Genomic DNA, 19,034 nt, shown 5'->3' on the forward strand with positions numbered 1-19,034 from the left:
CGATATCCCAGGGAAGTTATGAAACAGAAACAAATACACTTATGTTCGCAATTTAAAGCAGCTTCGTCTTTTGATCAGAAGCATAGATTTAGCCCTAAATGGCCTTTATCTCATGGAATTACAGGAAGTATACTTGTGGTATTATCTCTCAACAACTTTGTAGTCAAGAAGTTAGCTTGTCAAAATACTTTTCATCGTCAAAGAGAAACTGGGAGAGTAAACCAGACATGTGACCCAAGCAAACATGTTGACTTTTAATAAACGGATAACCTCCATTTTGAGTCTGGTGTTTCAAACTGTTAATTAACACTAACACCGCAGGTAGCAGCGCCAGCCGTTCTAGGAGGGCGACGGATTCCAGGAGGGTGATTGGATTGGAGGATTGGCGTCATCGGAGTCCAGGCAGCCGATTGGAGCAGAATGAGGCCAGCGGCAGGATCAGGACCCAGGTGGAGGAGGAGTGGCGAGGCCCAGAGATCGGGTCCAGTGGCCCAGGACTAGGGGGTGGGTCATGGTCCAGGAGCGGTGGGGGGGGGGTCATGGTCCAGGAGCAGTGCGGGGGGGATCGTGGCCCAGGAGCAATGGGGGGGGGGATCGTGGCCCAGGAGCAGTGGGGGGGGGGATCGTGGCCCAGGGGTGGGGGGGGCGGATCATGGCCCAGGAGCAGTGGGGGGGGGATCGTGGCCCAGGAGTGGGGGGGGGGGATTGTGGCCCAGGAGTGGGGGGGGGGGATCGTGGCCCAGGAGTGGGGGGGGGGGGGATCGTGGCCCAGGAGTGGGGGGAGAGGGGGCAGTCATGGGCCAGGAGCAGTGGGGGGGGGATCGTGGCCCAGGAGCAATGGGGGGGGGGATCGTGGCCCAGGAGCAGTGGGGGGGGGATCGTGGCCCAGGGGTGGGGGGGGGGGGGATTGTGGCCCAGGAGTGGGGGGGGGGGATTGTGGCCCAGGAGCAATGGGGGGGGGGATCGTGGCCCAGGAGCAGTGGGGGGGGCGGATCATGGCCCAGGAGCAGTGGGGGGGGGATCGTGGCCCAGGAGTGGGGGGGGGGGGAATTGTGGCCCAGGAGTGGGGGGGGGGGGATCGTGGCCCAGGAGTGGGGGGGGGGGTATCGTGGCCCAGGAGTGGGGGGAGAGGGGGCAGTCATGGGCCAGGAGCAGTGGGGGGGGGATCGTGGCCCAGGAGCAGTGGGGGGGGGAGATCATGGCCCAGGAGCAGGGGGGGGGGATCATGGCCCAGGAGCAGTGGTGGGGGGGATCGTGGTCCAGGAGTTGGGGGGGGGGGTCATGGCCCAGGAGTGGCTGGAGAGGGGGCAGTCATGGGCCAGGAGCAATGGGGGGGGGATCGTGGCCCAGGAGCAGTGGGGGGGGGGATCATGGGCCAGGAGCAGTGGGGGGGGGTCGTGGTCCAGGAGTGGGGGGGGGGTCATGGCCCAGGAGTGGGGGGAGAGGGGGCAGTCATGGGCCAGGAGCAGTGGGGGGGGATCGTGGTCCAGGAGTGGGGGGGGGGGGTCATGGTCTAGGAGTGGGGGGGGGGGATCGTGGCCCAGGAGCAGGGGGATCATAGTCTAGGAGTGGGGGGCGGGGGGGCTCATGGCCCAGGAACGGGGGGAGATGGGGGCGGTCATGGCCCAGGAGCAAGGGATGGGGGTTGTGGTCCAGGAGCCGGGGGGGGGGGTGGGGCATCATGGCCTCAGAGCGGCGGGGGTCATGGTGGCCCAGGAGCGAAGTTGAGACCAATGAGTACGTGTATGTACTTGGCCTGTGCAACGTAGCTTGGTCTCCAGTCGTCTTGGATCTCCTTGTCACTGGACCAAGACCTTGCTCTGTCTAGCCTATGTGATGGGTTGGTATGCAAAGGCCACATTAAAAGAATTCACGCACAGGCATCTTCCGTCCTTCAAGCTGAAGTTCGGGAGCTGGCCCGTCAGGTCTCTCATGGAAACACCTGAGAACTAATTTTTTGGGGATTTGGAAGCAAGTCACCCTCGACCCCGAGGGACTGCCTAATTCTATAACTATACTGCTACTAAAAGAGGGACGCCGTGACAAAGTTATTGTCACATGCACTTCATTACTGGATGCCCTAGGACTATCTCAAAGAAAGAAAGAACTTGCATTTATATAGCACCTTTCACGACATGAGGAAATCCCAAAGTGCTTTACACACAGTGAAACACTTTTAAAGTGCAGTCACTGTTGTTATGTGGGAAACGCGGCAGCCAACTTGCGCACAGCAAGCTCCCACACATAGAAATGAAATAATGAGCAGATAATTTATTTTAGTGATGTTGGTTGAAGGATAAATATTGGCCTGGACACCAGGGATAATTCCCCTGCTCTTCTTCGAAATAGTGCCATGGGATCTTTTATATCTTCGAGAGGGCAGATGGGCCACCAATTTCACGTCTCATCCAAAAGATGGCTCCTCCAACACTGCAGCACTCCCTCAATACTGTACTGGATCATCGGCCTAGATTTTTTTGTTCAGGTTTCTAGAGTGGGGCTTGAACACACAACCTTCTGATTCAAGAGGCAAAAGTGCTAACACTGAGCCCCAGATGACCCTTATAGCCCTCATAGGGACTTTAAACTAATGAAGGGGGTGTCTCAAGGCTGTAGAGCAGTGTGGTGATCTGGGTAAAGATAAGCAGTGGTCAGGAAGGGACAGAAAGATTAATAAAGGTAATAAGGCATCAGTGACTAAAGTGACATCAAGGATAAATAGAAAAAAGTAAAAGCTAAAGGTACTATGTCTGAATGCACGAAGCAGTTACAACAAAATAGATGAATTAATAGCGCAATTAGAAATAAATGGGCTTAGAAACATAGAAAATAGGTGCAGGAGTAGGCCATTCAGCCCTTCGAGCCTGCACCACCATTCAATAAGATCATGGCTGATCATTCACCTCAGTACCCCTTTCCTGCTTTCTCTCCATACCCCTTGATCCCTTTAGCCGTAAGGGCCACATCCAACTCCGTTTTGAATATATCTAACGAACTGGCCTCAACAACTTTCTGTGGTAGAGAATCATGGGGGACTTCAACTTTCATTTGACTGGGCAAACCAAATTTGCAGAAATAGTGCAGAGACAGAGTTCATAGAATGCATCAAGATAGTTTTCTGGATCAATTTGTCGAGGAACCTGTGAGGAACCTGTGAGGGAATTGACTACTTTAGATCTAGTACAATGATGCAGTGTGAATTAATAGCCTTGTAGTAATGGAGCCTCTGGGGAGCAGTGATCATCATATGATAGAATTTTATGTTGCGTTTGAGAGTGATTTAGTTAAATCCAAAACTCGGGTCCTAAACCTGAACAAAGTAAACTATATAGATAGGAGAGACGAGTTAGCAAAATAGGAGAGATGAGTTAGCAAAGGTAGATTAAAAGATATGACAGTAGAAAAGCAATGGCAAACAATTAAAGAAATAATTCATAGTTTGCAACGAGTATACAATCCCGTAAGGAATAAAAACACCACGGGAAAAATGGTCCACCTGTTGCTAACAAGAGAAATTAAAGATAGTAATAGATTAAAGAGGCTTATAATGTTGCCAAAAAGAGCAGTAAGCCTGAGGATTGGGAGGATTTTAGAATTCAGCAAAGAAGGACCAAGAAATTGATAAAGAAACGGAAAATAGAATATGAGCGTAAACTCTAGGTATATAAAAAGAAAAAGATTTGCGAAAATAAATGTGGATCCCTTACAGGCTGAGACACAGGAAATTATATGGGGAATAAGGAAATGGCAGAGACATTAAACAAATACAGGTGCAGCGTCGAGAATCCGGAACCCTTGGGACCAAGGCCGTTCCGGATTCCAGGCTTTTCTGGTCTTTCGATCTTCTTTCTGATGTCACAAATCCGGAAACACTCGATCCCAGGTTCGGGTATTTCTGGATTTCGGAACGTCAGAAAGGCGGAGGAGGTGGGGCTGGGCCCTACCGAGGGGAGAGGGTCCGGGCCTCGCCGAGGGGAGAGGGTCCGGGCCCCGCCGAGGAGAGAGGGTCGGGGTCACGCTGAGGGGAGAGGGTCCGGGGCCCTACCGAGGGGAGGGGGTCGGGGCCAGCTGCCGAGGGGAGAGGGTCCGGGCCCCGCCGAGGGGACAGGGTCCGGGGCCCTACCGAGGGGAGAGGGTCCGGGCCTCGCCGAGGAGAGAGGGTCGGGGTCACGCTGAGGGGAGAGGGTCCGGGGCCCTACCGAGGGGAGGGGGTCGGGGCCAGCTGCCGAGGGGAGAGGGTCCGGGCCCCGCCGAGGAGGGAGGGTCGGGGTCACGCTGAGGGGAGGGGGTCGGGGCCAGCTGCCGAGGGGAGAGGGTCCGGGCCCCGCCGAGGGGAGAGGGTCGGGGCCAGCTACCGAGGGGAGGGGGTCCGGGCCAGCTGCCGAGGGGAGAGGGTCCGGGGCCCTACCGTGGGGAGAGGGTCCGGGCCAGCTGCCGAGGGGAGAGGGTCCGGGCCAGCTGCCGAGGGGAGAGGGTCCGGGGCCCTACCGTGGGGAGAGGGTCCGGGGCCAGCTGCCGAGGGGAGAGGGTCGGGGCCAGCTGCCGAGGGGAGAGGGTCGGGGCCAGCTGCCGAGGGGAGAGGGTCCGGGGCCAGCTGCCGAGGGGAGAGGGTCCGGGGCCCTACCGTGGGGAGAGGGTCGGGGTCACGCTGAGGGGAGAGGGTCCGGGCCAGCTGCTGAGGGGAGAGGGTCCGGGCCCCGCCGAGGAGGGAGGGTCGGGGTCACGCTGAGGGGAGAGGGTCGGGGCCAGCTGCCGAGGGGAGGGGGTCCGGGCCCCGCCGAGGGGAGAGGGTCGGGGCCAGCTGCCGAGGGGAGAGGGTCGGGGCCAGCTGCCGAGGGGAGGGGGTCCGGGCCCCGCCGAGGGGAGGGGGTCGGGGCCAGCTGCCGAGGGGAGGGGGTCCGGGGCCAGCTGCCGAGGGGAGGGGGTCGGGGCCAGCTGCCGAGGGGAGGGGGTCTGGGCCCCGCCGAGGGGAGAGGGTCCGGGCCCCGCCGAGGGGAGAGGGTCGGGGCCAGCTGCCGAGGGGAGGGGGTCGGGGCCAGCTGCCGAGGGGAGGGGGTCCGGGCCCCGCCGAGGACGTATTCTGGCGGGCTGGCGAGGAGGCCCTGAGGTAAGGGCAGCGGCAGTGAGGCGAGTGGTGGCGAGGCCTGAGGTTGGGCAGCAGCGGGGCTCCCGAGATCGGCAGGGTCAGCGGATCCGGCTTCAGGAACAGTTTACGGATTCCGGACGACCCTGCCACCGATTGTCCCGGAGTTCGGAACATTCTGGAACTCTGGATTTTCGATGCTGCATCTGTACTTTGTGTCTGTCTTCATGGAAGAAAATGCAAACAATCTCCTGGAAATAGTGGAGAACCAAGGGTCTAGTGAGAATGAGAAACTGAAAGAAATTAGTATTGGTAAAAAAATAGTACTGGATAAATTAATGGGACTGAAAGCCGATAAATCCCCTGGACCTGGTGGCCTACATCCTAGGGTTTTAAAAGAGGTGGCTATAGAGATAGTGGATGCATTGGTTGTTGTCTTCCAAAAATCAATAGATTCTAGAACGGTTCCCACAGATTGGAAGGTAGCTAATGTAACCCCGCTATTTAAGAAATGAAGAAGAGAGAGAAAATGGGGAACTACAGACCGGTTAGCCTGACATCAGTCGTTGGGAAAATGCTAGAATCTATTATTAAGAACGTGGTAACAGGGCACTTAGAAAATACTAATAGGATTGGGCAGAGCAAACACGGATTTATGAAAGGGAAATCATAGAGTCTTCTGAGGTTGTAACTGATAGAATAGATAAAGGTGAACCAGTGTGTAGTGTCCCTGCACCTTGTTACAAACTCACACGAGGCATGGATATACCAGACACGGTCACTTTGTGACCTTCACCTTTATTCCCAAGACCAAGGAGTGTTGACCCTGGGTGGGACCTCCCCTTTTATATCTGGAAACCCAGGTGAGGAGTGTCTCCCGCAAGTCCATCCCCTGTGGTCAGGGTGTGCATTTCCAGGGTACAGGTACAGTGTACATGAGTTACAGTTACATGACTATGTCATTGCAAGATGATTAAATACATGACATCACCTCCCCCCTTGAGTCTTTTTGTTTCAGAGGTTAAGTCTGTCAGGTGGTCGACGCTCTCTCGTGGAGCGCCACAGTTGTGGCTCTGGTGGCTGAGCCTCGGCACGCGTCTCTGTCACCTGAGGTGATTCCGGCCTGTCCGGGCTGGCCGCAGGGACTGTGCATGCTGAGGGCTATCTTTGTTGCTTGTCCGCTGGCAGTGGTGTGGGTGCCATCTCATGCTCTTCTTCCAGTTCCTCCGTGTCTATGCTGAACCTTTTCTTTACTTGGTCCAAGCGTTTGCGGCATATCTGCCCATTGTTTAGTCGGACCACCATGACTCTATTTCCTTCTTTGCCAATTACGGTGCCCTCAAGCCACTTGGGTCCCAAAGCATGGTTAAGAACAAATACCGGGTCATCTATTTCTATACACCTCCCCTTTGAGCCTTGATCACGGAGCTCGGTTTGGGACTGGCGCTTGCCCTCAACAATGTCTGCCAGGTCTGGGTGAATGAGGGACAGCCGCATCTTGAGCGTGCGTTTCATGAGGAGTTCCGCTGGCGGGACTCCCGTGAGCGAGTGCGGGCAGGTCCTGTAGGCCAGCAGGAGGCGCGATAGGCGGTACTGAAGGGAGGGTCCTTGGATGCGTAGCATGCCCTTTTTTATGACTTGGACCACCCGTTCCGCCTGGCCTTTGCAAGCTGGCTTGAACGGCACTGTCCGGACGTGTTTGATACCATTGCCCAACATAAACTCCTGGAATTCATGGCTGGTGAAACATGGGCCATTATCGCTGACCAGGATGTCCGGCAAGCCATGGGTCGCGAAAACCGTACGCAGGCTCTCCACGGTGATGGATATCGTGCACAAGTTCAATATGATGCACTCGGTCCACTTCGAGTATGCATCGACAACAATCAGGAGCATGTTTTCCCATGAACGGGCCTGCATAGTCTACGTGAATACATGACCATGGCGTGGTGGGCCAGGGCCACGGGCTGAGTGGAGCCTCCCTGGGGGCATTGCCCAGCTGGGCACACGCCATGCACCTGCGAACCCAGTGTTCCAGGTCTGAGTCAATCACCGGCCACCATACATGTGACCGAGCAATGGCCTTCATTTACACTACAGCGAGCACCCTGGCATCGAGTTCCCTGATGAACGCTTCCCTTCCTTTCTGGGGCATGACTTCCCGGCTGCCGGCTTGGATGGAGAGTTCATCCATCCATCTCTGAAACGGTCTGACTTCCTCGGGGCACGCCCTGTGTGCGGGCGCCCAATCCCCAGTCAGGACACATTTCTTTATCATGGATAGGAGGGGTTCCCTGTTGGTCCAGAGTTTGATCTGTCGGGCTGTGATGGGGGAGCCCGCAGTGTCAAAAGCCTCCACGGCCATGACCATCTCGGCGCTCTGCTCCGACGCCCCCTCGGTGGTGGCCAGTGGGAGCCTGCTGAGCGCGTCAGCGCAATTTTCGGTGCCTGGCCAGTGCCGTATGGTGTAGTCATACGCAGCCAGCGTGAGGGCCCAGCACTGTATGAGAGCTGAGGCATTGGCGTTGTCAGGCTTGCAGTCGGACAACAAGGATGTTAACGGCTTGTGGTCCGTATCTAGCTCGAACTGTTTACCAAAAAGGTACTGGTGCATCTTTTTCACACAGTAAACACACGCGAGTGTTTCCTTCTCGGCCATGGCGTATCCACGCTCTGCCTGGGAGAGCGACCTGGAGGCGTAAGCCACCGGTTGGAGTCGGCCGTCATCGTTACCCTGCTGCAACACACACCCAACCCCATAGGATGATGCATCGCATGTTAAGACCAGTTTTTTACAAGGTTCATACAAAGTCAACAGTTTGTTGGAACACAGCAGGTTCCTCGCCTTATTGAAAGCCCGTTCTTGACAATCCCCCCAAAACCATTCACAACCTTTACGCAGGAGCATGTGTAATGGCTCCAACAATGTGCTTAAGTTCGGCAGAAAGTTCCCAAAATAGTTCAAAAGTCCCAGGAATGATCGCAACTCCGACGTGTTGCCGGGCCTGGGTGCCCGGCGGATCGTCTCCGCTTTTGATTCAGTGGGCCGGATCCCGTCTGCGGCAACCCTCCTGCCCAAAAACTCGACCTCTGGGGCCAAAAACACACGCTTGGCCATTTTCAGCTGCAAGCCTATCTAATTCAATCGGCGTAGCACCTCCTCCAGGTTGTGGAGGTGTTCTTCGGTGTCTCGACCCGTTATGAGAATGTCGTCTTGGAATACGATCGTTCCAGGAATGGATTTGAGCAAGCTTTCCATGTTTCTCTGAAAGATGGCTGCTGCCGAACGAATGCCAAACGGACACCTGTTGTAGACAAATAATCCCTTGTGCGTCGTGATGGTGGTCAGAAGCTTGGATTCTTCAGCCAGTTCCTGAGTCATGTAGGCCGAAGTGAGGTCCAACTTCGTGAACAGCTTGCCACCTGCCAGCGTGGCAAAAAGGTCCTCCGCTCTCGGGAGCGGGTATTGGTCTTGCAGCGATACTCGGTTGATGGTGGCTTTGTAGTTGCCACAAATCCTAACCGAGCCATCTGCTTTGAGGACGGGAACGATGGGACTTGCCCAGTTGCTGAATTCAACGGCCGAAATTATGCCCTCTCTGAGCAGCCTGTCCAGTTCACATTCAATTTTCTCACGCATCACATACAGCACCGCTCTGGCTTTGTGGTGCACTGGTCTGGCACCCGGAGTGATGCGTATCACTACTTTAGTGCCCTTGAACGTTCCGACATCAGGTTGAAACAGTGACCCGAATTTTTGCAGGACCTGTGAGCATGAACTTCGCTCCACGGATGAAATGACGTGCACATCCCACCATTTCTAATTAATCTCAGCTAGCCAACTCCTCCCCAAAAGCGCGGGGCCATTTCCCGGGACGATCCAGAGTGGCAGCCGGTTCTGTGATCCATTATGTGTTACCACCAAGTTTGCACTGCCCAGCACTGGGATGATCTCTTTGGTGTACGTCCATAGCTGAGTCTCAATGCGTTCCAGTTTGGGCCTGCTAGCTCTGTGTGGTCATAGTCTCTCAAATTGTTGGGCGCTCATGAGTGACTGGCTCGCTCCCGTATCCAGCTCCATGTGGATGCCATTCAGTAAGACTTTCATCATCATGGGTGGCGTTTTAATGTATGAGCTGTGGACGTCAGCCACGTGAACCTGCTGAACTTCAGCATCTATGGCTTTATCCCAGGCCTCATCCTGCATTGCAGACCCCTCGTCTGGTTCCTCTATCTCGTAGATTAGCCTTGATACTAACATTTTGCACATCCTGGCCAAGTGTCCACTGACATTACAAATCCTACAGATATATTGCTGGAAACTGCAGCTTTTCGCAGTGTGTCTACCCCCGCACCTCTAGCATGAGCTGAGATTGAGATTGCTGTTAACAAAAGGACTATTACCAGGCATTCCTCTCTGATTGCCCATTTGGCTGTTTCTAAGCACTCTGATGGTGGGTGTTAATGGTCCCATCACGAGGCGCATTGTTCCTCGAGATGGCGTGAATTGCCGATCCCCTTTCCATTGTCCTTGTTGCGGGCCCACCCTAGAGCCTGTTGCTGCCTGGGCGGTTTCGAAATGCCCTTGCCTGCCTGCGGGGTCCCGAGCCCCGTTCACCATGTTAACTCTCTGGTCCGTCGGGACCAGAGCTGCGTGCGTAAATTAGCTTGGTCTCCTCTTCCCCTGCCATAAAGGTCTGAGCTATCAATGCCGCCCCTTCTAAAGTCAAGTCCTTAGTCTTTATGAGCTTCCTGAAAATGCCGGCATGATTAATGCCCTCGATGAAAAAGTCCCTTAACATCTCCCCCCTGCAGGCATCGGAGAACTTACAGAGACTGGCCAAACACTGCAGTTCCGCCACGAAGTCCGAGATGTTTTGTCCCTCCCGACACCGGTGAGAGTAGAACTGGTGCCGGGCCATGTGTATGCTCCTTGCCGGCTTGAGATGCTCACTGATCAGCTGGCTGAGCTCTTCGAAGGACTTGTCCGCTGGTTTTTGGGGTGCGAGCAGGTCTTTCATCAGCGCATACGTCTGTGGACCACAGCTGGTCAGTAGATGCGCGCTCCGCTTGTCAGCCGCTGTCTCTTCCAGTCAGTCCTTTGTGACAAAGCTCGGCTGGAGTCGTTCCACAAAGTCGTCCCAGTCCTCACCCACACAGTAACGTTCTTCTGTGCCACCGGTGGCTATACTCGTGTTCGGTGATTCCCGTTTCTCATCGCCAAATGTTGTGTCCCTGCACCTTGTTACAAACTCACACGAGGCATAGATATATCAGACACGGTCACTCTGTGACCTTCACCTTTATTGCCAGGACCAAGGAGTGCTGACCCTGGGTGGGACCTCCCCTTTTATACCTGGAAACCCAGGTGAGGAGTGTCTCCCGCAAGTTCACCCCCTGTGGTCAGTGTGTGCATTTCTAGGGTACAGGTACAGTGTACATGTGTTACAGTTACATGACTATGTCATTGCAAGTTGGTTAAATACATGACACAGTGGATGTGGTGTATTTGGATTTTCAGAAGTCATTTGATAAAGTGTCACACAAGAGGTTATTCAACAATATTAGGGCTCATGGGATTGGGGGTAGTATACTAGCATGGACTGAGGATTGGTTAACGGACAGAGAGAGCAGGAATAAACGGGTAATTTTCGGGTTGGCAGGCTGTAACTAGTGGGGTGCCGCGAGGATCAGTGCTGGGGCCTCAGCTATTCACAATCTGTATCTATGTTTTTGATGAGGGGACCAAATGTAATATATCCAGGTTTGCTGATGATACAAAGCTAGATGGGGATGTAAGTTGTGAGGAGGATGCAAAGAGGCTTCAAGGGGATATAGACAGGCTCAGTGAGTGGGCAAGAACATGGCAAATACAATATAATGTGGAGAAATGTGAAGTTATTCACTTTGGTAGGAAAAATAGAAAAGCAGAGTATTTTTTAAATGGTGATAGATTGGGAAATGTTGGTGTTCAGAGGGACCTGGGTGTCCTTGTACACCAATCACTGAAAGTTAACATGCAGGTACAGCAAGCAATTGAGAAAGCAAATGGTATGTTGGCCTTTATTACAAGAGGATTTGAGTATAAGAGTAAAGACATCTTACTGTAATTATATAGGGCCCTGGTGAGACTGCACCTGGAGTACTGTGTACTGTTCTGGTCTCCTTACCTAAGTAAGAATAGAGGGAGTACACCAGACTGATTCCATTCTCTAGAGTTTAGAAGAATGAGAGGTGATCTCATTGAAACATACAAATTTTTTATAGGGCTTGACAGGGTAGATGCAGGGAGGATGGTTCCCCCGGGCTGGGGAGTCTAGACCCAGTCTCAGAATAAGGGGTCGGCCATTTAGGACTGAGATGAGGAGGAATTTCTTCACTCAGAGGGTGGTGAATCTTTGGAATTCTCTCCCCCAGAGGGCTGTGGAGGCTCAGTATTTGAGTATATTCAGGACAGAGATCGATAGATTTTTGGATGTTAAGGGAGTGGGGATAAGTGCAGGAATTTGCAGTTGAGGTCGAAGATCAGCAGGCTCGAGGGCCTACTGATGGCCTACTCATGCTCCTATTTCTTATGTTCTTATAACAGTTTATATTGCCTGGAACACCTTGCCCCAAGTTCATAATCACATTAAAGATCTTGCCTAAGTGAAGCGTGTCTCAATCACAGGGTTAGCTTCAATCACCACACGATAGATATGATGCGATGCTTACGCCTTACCTTTAGCACGTCCGCATGTTTCAGGAAAATTTGAAGATCCCTGGTTGAAGGTAGCTTTAATTTTGCTTCAACAATCTGAGGGCAGAACTAAAAAAACACACAGTTAATGTTATTAATTTTATAGAATTGTTTATTTTAAAGAATGGCGTTAGTGTCCATGGTAACTGGGTACCTGTGTGTGATTACAGGATGGAGTGGCAGTACATCTCTGCTCGGCCGCACACCAGTGACATCCCCACACCACACAGTCAGCACATCTGGTTAAAGAAGGAAGACAATGGAGCTTCTGTTAACAGCTGGAAATTGCAGTTATACCCAGAAATACACAGAGCTACAGTGCAGAAACAGGCCATGCAGCCCAGTATTGGCCCCGTTGCAGCTGGGTGAACCCAACCGGGTTTAATGGCAGCAGATAGAAACATCCAAAAGAACAGAGGTGCTCCTGAAAACAGGCTCTCCCACACAGAGAGACCTCAGACCCACCGTGGGGGGCCGGGGGAGGGGGTGTGGGGCGCTGGGGGGGGGGGGAAAGGAGTGAGTGGGGGAGGGGGGGGAGTGGGGGGGCCATGTGGGGGGAGGAGTAAGTGAGGGAGGGGTGGAGTGGGGGGGGGTTGCCGGGGGAGTGGATGAGGGGCTGGTGGGGGGGGGGGTGGTGAGGGGCCGGGTGGGGGTGAGTGGGGGGCCAGGGTGAGTGGGGGGCCGGGAGTGAGTGGGGTTGCGAGGGAGTAAGTGGAGGCTGGGGGGGGGGGGGTGCGGGGTGAGTGGGTGGGGGGGGGGAAGTGAATAGGTGGGGGGCAGGGGGGGTGAGTGGGTGGGGGACTGGTGGGCGCGGAGGTGAGTGGGTGGGGGGGGCCATGTGAGTGGGTGGGGGGGGCCGGGTGAGTGGGTGGGGGGCTGGGGAGGGGGGGTGTTGAGTCGGTGTGGGGCGGGGGAGTGAGGGCGGAGAGTGAGGGGTGGGGTGAGCTGGGGGCCGGGGGGAATGGGCTGAAGGGGCAGGGGGATTGAGCGAGAGGTCCTGGGGAGTGAGTCCGGGTTGTGGGGAAGGGGAGGGAGTGAACGGGGCCAATGATGCAGAAAAGCAAGCAGGGGTGGGGGTAGCAAGTGGTGGGGAGTGAGGTGGTGCCAGGGAGCACCATGTGGGGAAGGGCCACTGGGACATCCTGCTGCCATCCTCAGAGCATCCCAAAATGTTTCACAGCCAATGAAGTGCAGTCACTGTTGTGTTGTTTGGCGAATGCAGCAGCCAATGTGTGCACATTACGGTGCCTCACACAGCAATATGAACAGGCACATCATCCGGATAGTGGTGATGCTTGAGTGATAGATGATGGCCAAGATACCAGGAGAACTCCCCTGCACTTCTTCCATGGGATCTTTTACATCTACCGGAGATGAGCTTAACACCACATCCAGAAGCCGGCACTTCTGACGGTGCAGCACTCCCTCAGCACTGCACTGTATTGGTAGCCTGGATTATAGACTTAAGTCTTGAACCCACGATGGTCTGACTCAGAAGTGGGAGTGCTACACTGAGCCATGCCTGACTCCGATAAGTGCCCTCAGCCTGCTTAATTGCTCTGCTGTTGTTCCCAAACATGGACGGTTTCCAAACTACCCCTGGCGATGGCCATTACCCAAAAATACAGTGTGGCTCACTTGGAACATATGTGATAACTAAAGCCAACAATGGAAGATAAATGATCACAGGATGCCTCAGCGGCCTACAGTGCGGGCATCCCTCACACTCGCTGTACAGTGCGGGCATCCCTCACACTCGCTGTACAGTGCGGGCATCCCTCACACTCGCTGTACAGTGCGGGCATCCCTCACACTCGCTGTACAGTGCGGGCATCCCTCACACTTGCTGTACAGTGCGGGCACATCCCTCACACTCGCTTTACAGTGCGGGCATCCCTCACACTCGCTGTACAGTGCGGGCATCCCTCACACTCGCTGTACAGTGCGGGCACATCCCTCACACTCGCTGTACAGTGCGGGCATCCCTCACACTCGCTGTACAGTGCGGGCATCCCTCACACTTGCTGTACAGTGCGGGCACATCCCTCACACTCGCTGTACAGTGCAAGCATCCCTCACACTCGCTGTACAGTGCAGGCATCCCTCACACTCGCTGTACAGTGCGGGCATCCCTCACACTCACTGTACAGTGTGGGCATCCCTCACACTCGCTGTACAGTGCGAGCACATCCCTCACACTCGCTGTACAGTGCGGGCATCCCTCACACTCGCTGTACACTGTGGGCACATCCCTCACACTCACTGTACAGTGCGAGCACATCCCTCACACTCGCTGTACACTGTGGGCATCCCTCAAACTCGCTGTACAGTGCGGGCACATCCCTCACACTCACTGTACAGTGCGGGCACATCCCTCACACTCACTGTACAGTGCGGGCACATCCCTCACACTCGCTGTACACTGTGGGCACATCCCTCACACTCACTGTACAGTGCGGGCACATCCCTCACACTCACTGTACAGTGCGGGCACATCCCTCACACTCGCTGTACACTGTGGGCACATCCCTCACACTCACTGTACAGTGCGAGCACATCCCTCACACTCACTGTACAGTGCGAGCACATCCCTCACACTCGCTGTACACTGTGGGCATCCCTCAAACTCGCTGTACAGATGGGCACATCCCTCACACTCACTGTACAGTGCGGGCATCCCTCACACTCTCTGTACAGTGTTGGCATCCCTCACACTCACTGTACAGACGGGCACATCCCTCACACCTCGCTCATATCCAGACTGGATAGAAGGGAGAGGAAAAACAAAACTTAGCCTCATCCCCTTGGCAAACTGAACGGAGGTTGTTTTAAAGGCTCTGATCCTATATTCTGCTGTAAACTGAGCAACCGCCTGGATTCCTGTACAGCTCAATGCCAATGTAAGGGCAATGGTTGAAGATTCTGATGATTTAGCAACTGACACAAACCCTTCTCGGAATCTTTCCCGTTTGTTTTTTCCAAGCAGCCGTGTTGTTCTCCGATAGTAAACCCAAGGCTGCAATCTATGTAGGCGCGGTGCCAGACTTACGGAGTGTTGTGAAGCCGGGTTGTCGCAATCCTGTAACAGTTGTGCACCATGACACTGGTGGAGACGTTCCAGGAGCCAACCTCAACAGATGCCTCGATGGTGATCGGGTCTACAACAAACAGCCGAGAAAAAGATGTTAAAGGTCTCTCACAGTGCGGGCTTTTAGCCCGTGCCGGGTTGGGCCGGGGGTGAGAGGGGTGGCCCCTGTGGAGAGTGGGTTGTGTGGCCCTGGGACAGTTTCAGCCCCCCAGGCCTCACTGACATTGCCCTGCCCCAGTTCGGCAGCAATGGCGCCTGCGGGCGGGAACAGGCCCCACAGGGGGAGGGGGGAACAGGCCCCACAGGGGGAGGGGGGAACAGGCCCCACAGGGGGAGGGGGGAACAGGCCCCACAGAGGGAGGGGGGAACAGGCCCCACAGGGGGAGGGGGGAACAGGCCCCACAGAGGGAGGGGGGAACAGCCCCCACAGGGGGAGGGGGGAACAGCCCCACAGAGGGAGGGGGAAACAGGCCCTACAGGGGGAGGGGGGAACAGGCCCCACAGGGGGAGGGGGGAAACAGGCCCCACAGGGGGAGGGGGAAACAGGCCCCACAGGGGGAGGGGGGAACAGGCCCCACAGAGGGAGGGGGGAACAGCCCCCACAGGGGGAGGGGGGAACAGCCCCACAGAGGGAGGGGGAAACAGGCCCCACAGGGGGAGGGGGGAACAGGCCCCACAGGGGGAGGGGGGAAACAGGCCCCACAGGGGGAGGGGGAAACAGGCCCCACAGGGGGAGGGGAGGAACAGGCCCCACAGAGGGAGGAGGAGGGGGGGAACAGGCCCCACAGAGGGAGGGGGGAACAGGCCCCACAGGGGGAGGGGGGAACAGGCCCCACAGGGGGAGGGGGGAACAGGCCACACAGAGGGAGGGGGGAACAGGCCCCACAGGGGGAGGGGGGAACAGGCCCCACAGAGGGAGGGGGGAACAGCCCCCACAGGGGGAGGGGGGAACAGCCCCACAGAGGGAGGGGGAAACAGGCCCTACAGGGGGAGGGAGGAACAGGCCCCACAGGGGGAGGGGGGAAACAGGCCCCACAGGGGGAGGGGGAAACAGGCCCCACAGGGGGAGGGGGAAACAGGCCCCACAGGGGGAGGGGGAAACAGGCCCCACAGGGGGAGGGGGAAACAGGCCCCACAGGGGGAGGGGGAAACAGGCCCCACAGGGGGAGGGGGGAAACAGGCCCCACAGGGGGAGGGGAGGAACAGGCCCCACAGAGGGAGGAGGAGGGGGGGGAACAGGCCCCACAGGGGGAGGGGGAGGGGGGAAGAGGCCCCACAGGGGGAGGGGGGAAGAGGCCCCACAGGGGGAGGGGTGGGAGCGCTCGCAGCATCCCCCGCCCTGCCGCCATTTTGTCGAGCTGCCCTGGGCAGTGCCGCCGCGCGAGCTGTGTTAAAATCCGGCTTCAGTTACACCGGAGACTGGCATTAATCTGAAGCTTTGAAGATATCATTGACTCGAAATCTAATTATGAAAGTGTGACATCGACGGATCAAACAGAAAACTTAGATCGTGGAACAACAGGAGGCCCCTGGTGTATCTGGGGCTGCTGCTGTGCCAGCCCGATCCGCGCTCTCGGCAATATCATTAATCCAAAGTAAGTGAAGGATTTCCCCGAAGCCGAGCAGGCCAGTGTGAGCGGAATCTGTGGCCAGCTGACTATACTGTACCTGGGTGGTTTTTTAGCTGAGTGTAGATATTGTCAGTCAGTCTGCAGGGACACCCGGTTGTGTAATTGCCAGTGCAAATGATTTCTTTCTTTCTGACGTTCCTTAGCGTACAAGTGGCACCTTTACTGATGTTGCTGATTTTCCCTGTTACTGTTACTGTAAAGAGCTAGAAAAGGTGTTTGACGTGAAAATAAAGCCACGGAATATATAAGCTTAGCATATTGCAACAACAACTTGCATTTGTATAACGCCTTCACATAGAATTACATGGAATGTACGGCACAGAAACAGGCCATTGGGCCCGACTGTTCCATGGTGGTGTTTATGCCCCATGCAAGCTCCTCCCACCCCTCATCATCTAACGCTATCAGCATAACCTTCCAATCATAGAACAGCACAGCAGCAGGTCATTCGGCCCATCAATTCTACAATGGGGCTTATGAAGAGCAATCCAGTTATTCCCGCTCCCCCGCTCTTTCCCCATATCCCTGCAATTTTTTTCTCCTTCAAGTATTTATCCAATTCACTTTTTAAGGCTACTATTGAATCTGTATCCACCGCCCTAACAGGCAAAACCTTCGAAATCCTAACCACTCGTTGGGTATAAAAGTTTTTCCTCATGTCACCTCTGGCTCTTTTGCCAATCCCCATAAAACTGGGCCTTCTGGTTGTCGACCATTCAGCCATTGGAAACAATTTCTCCTTTTTTACTCGATCTAAACCGTTCATCATTTTAAACACCTCCAATAAATCTCCTCTTGGGTGTCGCTGCTCTAATGAGAACAATCCAGCTTCTCCAGTCTATCCACGTAACTGTAATCCCTCATCCCTGGAACTATTCCAGTGAAGTTTTTCTCTACCCTCTCCAAAGCTTTCATGTCCTTCCTAAAGTGTGGTGCCCAGAATAGCTGCAGCCAAAATAGTGTTTTATATAGGATTAGGATAACTCCCCGGCTTTTGTGTTCTATTCCTTTCTCCTTCGTGTGTATAACTAGCTTCCCCTTAAAGATATCTATGCCAATAGCCTCAAGCACACTCTGTGGTAGGGAGAGCCACACTCTCACTACTCTCTGGGTAAAGAAGTTTCTCCTGAATTCCCCATTGGATTTATAAGTTTATATTTACGGCCCTTAGTTTTGGTCTCCCCCACAATCTTCTCTACATCTACACTATCAAACCATTTCATAACTTTAAAGACCTTTATCAGGTCACCCCTCAGCTTTCTCTTTTCTAGAGAGAAAAAAGCCCCAGCCTGTTCAATCTTTCCTGACAGGTATAACCTCTCAGCTCTGGTATCATCCTTGTTAATGTTTTTTGCACCTTCTTCGGTGCCTTGATATCCTTTTTATAATATGGAGGCCAGAACTGTGCACAATGTGGTCATCAAAGTTCTATACAAATGTGATTAAAATCAAAGATGTGCATGAGGCCAGAATTGGAGGAGTGCAGACATTGGCATGAGCTAGCAGCCATGGCTACACACATGGTGTGATATGTGCGCACTAGGTCCGTGCAGCAGAGCTGGTCTCCAGTCGTCTTGGTTAATCCTTGCCACTGGACCAAGACCTCGCTCTGTCAAGCCCGTGTGGTGGCTGGTGTGCAACGGTCACCCCACGTTAAAAAAATCCACGCACAGGCATCTTCCACCCGTCAACATGTAATTCAGGATCTGGAATATTAGGTCCTTCATTGAAACACCTGTGAACTCATCCCTTTTTGGCGTGGAAGCAAGTCATCCTCGTTTCAAGGAACCGCCTATGATGATACAAGTTTAACACAGTAAATCGTCCCAAAGTGCAATTTCCAAATTTGAAGATATTTTGAAGCATTACCTTTGTGTTCTTGAGGGAAAAATCTATCACCAAAGGTTGAAAGGCCACTCTTGGACAACTGTCGATTGGTTCTGCAATGGTAATCCAGTGAGCTGACTGATTCGAGTTTTCACATTCATTTTCAAACGAGCACCTTTAAAGATGGGCATTTTTACAATTAGTATGAGCGGAGTTATATAATGACACCGTTCTTAGCAAACCCTTACTGTAAGTCAAAATCAAAATCAAAGAGGAATATTGGGAACATTCTTAAATGCAGGTACAACGTCCCGAATCCGGCAATCTTGGGAAAGAGGCCATGCTGGTTTTTGGGTTTTTCCGGATTTCGGAGACAATCCGACATCCCGAAACACCACAAAGCTTGAGTCAGGTCAGGTCGGGCCTGGTCGAGGGGAGCACGTAGGTCGGCTCGAGTCACATGTGGATTAGGTCGAGTCGGCTCAGGTCGCACATGGGTCAGTGTCGAGGGTCATTCCAAAAGGCTCGGACCAATCATAGGTCTGCAATGCGCTGTTTTAAAAAAAATGTCCGGTTTTCGGACAATAATTCCGGACGACTCCATCTGTGGTGCGCAAAATGTCCAGTTTTCGGACAATTCCATTTTTCGAAATTCCGGAATCGGGG

The 19,034-nt window shown here is 54.3% G+C and overlaps 1 protein-coding gene across 1 annotated transcript in view; it reads right to left on the bottom strand.

The window, feature by feature from the left end:
• plxnc1 (plexin C1) overlaps positions 1-19,034 on the bottom strand; it is a 270,507-nt gene that overhangs the window by 177,431 nt on the left and 74,042 nt on the right. The window contains exons 5-9 of the mRNA XM_070896776.1: positions 18,411-18,543; positions 16,579-16,744; positions 14,872-14,980; positions 11,977-12,061; positions 11,805-11,891 (exon numbers count right to left, since the gene is read on the bottom strand). Of these exons, the coding sequence (XP_070752877.1) occupies positions 11,805-11,891; positions 11,977-12,061; positions 14,872-14,980; positions 16,579-16,744; positions 18,411-18,543 (580 nt within the window). The remainder of the gene's footprint in view (positions 1-11,804; positions 11,892-11,976; positions 12,062-14,871; positions 14,981-16,578; positions 16,745-18,410; positions 18,544-19,034) is intronic.

This window comes from Pristiophorus japonicus, chromosome 13 (assembly GCF_044704955.1).
Source record: "Pristiophorus japonicus isolate sPriJap1 chromosome 13, sPriJap1.hap1, whole genome shotgun sequence".
NCBI classification, from domain to species: domain Eukaryota; kingdom Metazoa; phylum Chordata; class Chondrichthyes; family Pristiophoridae; genus Pristiophorus; species Pristiophorus japonicus.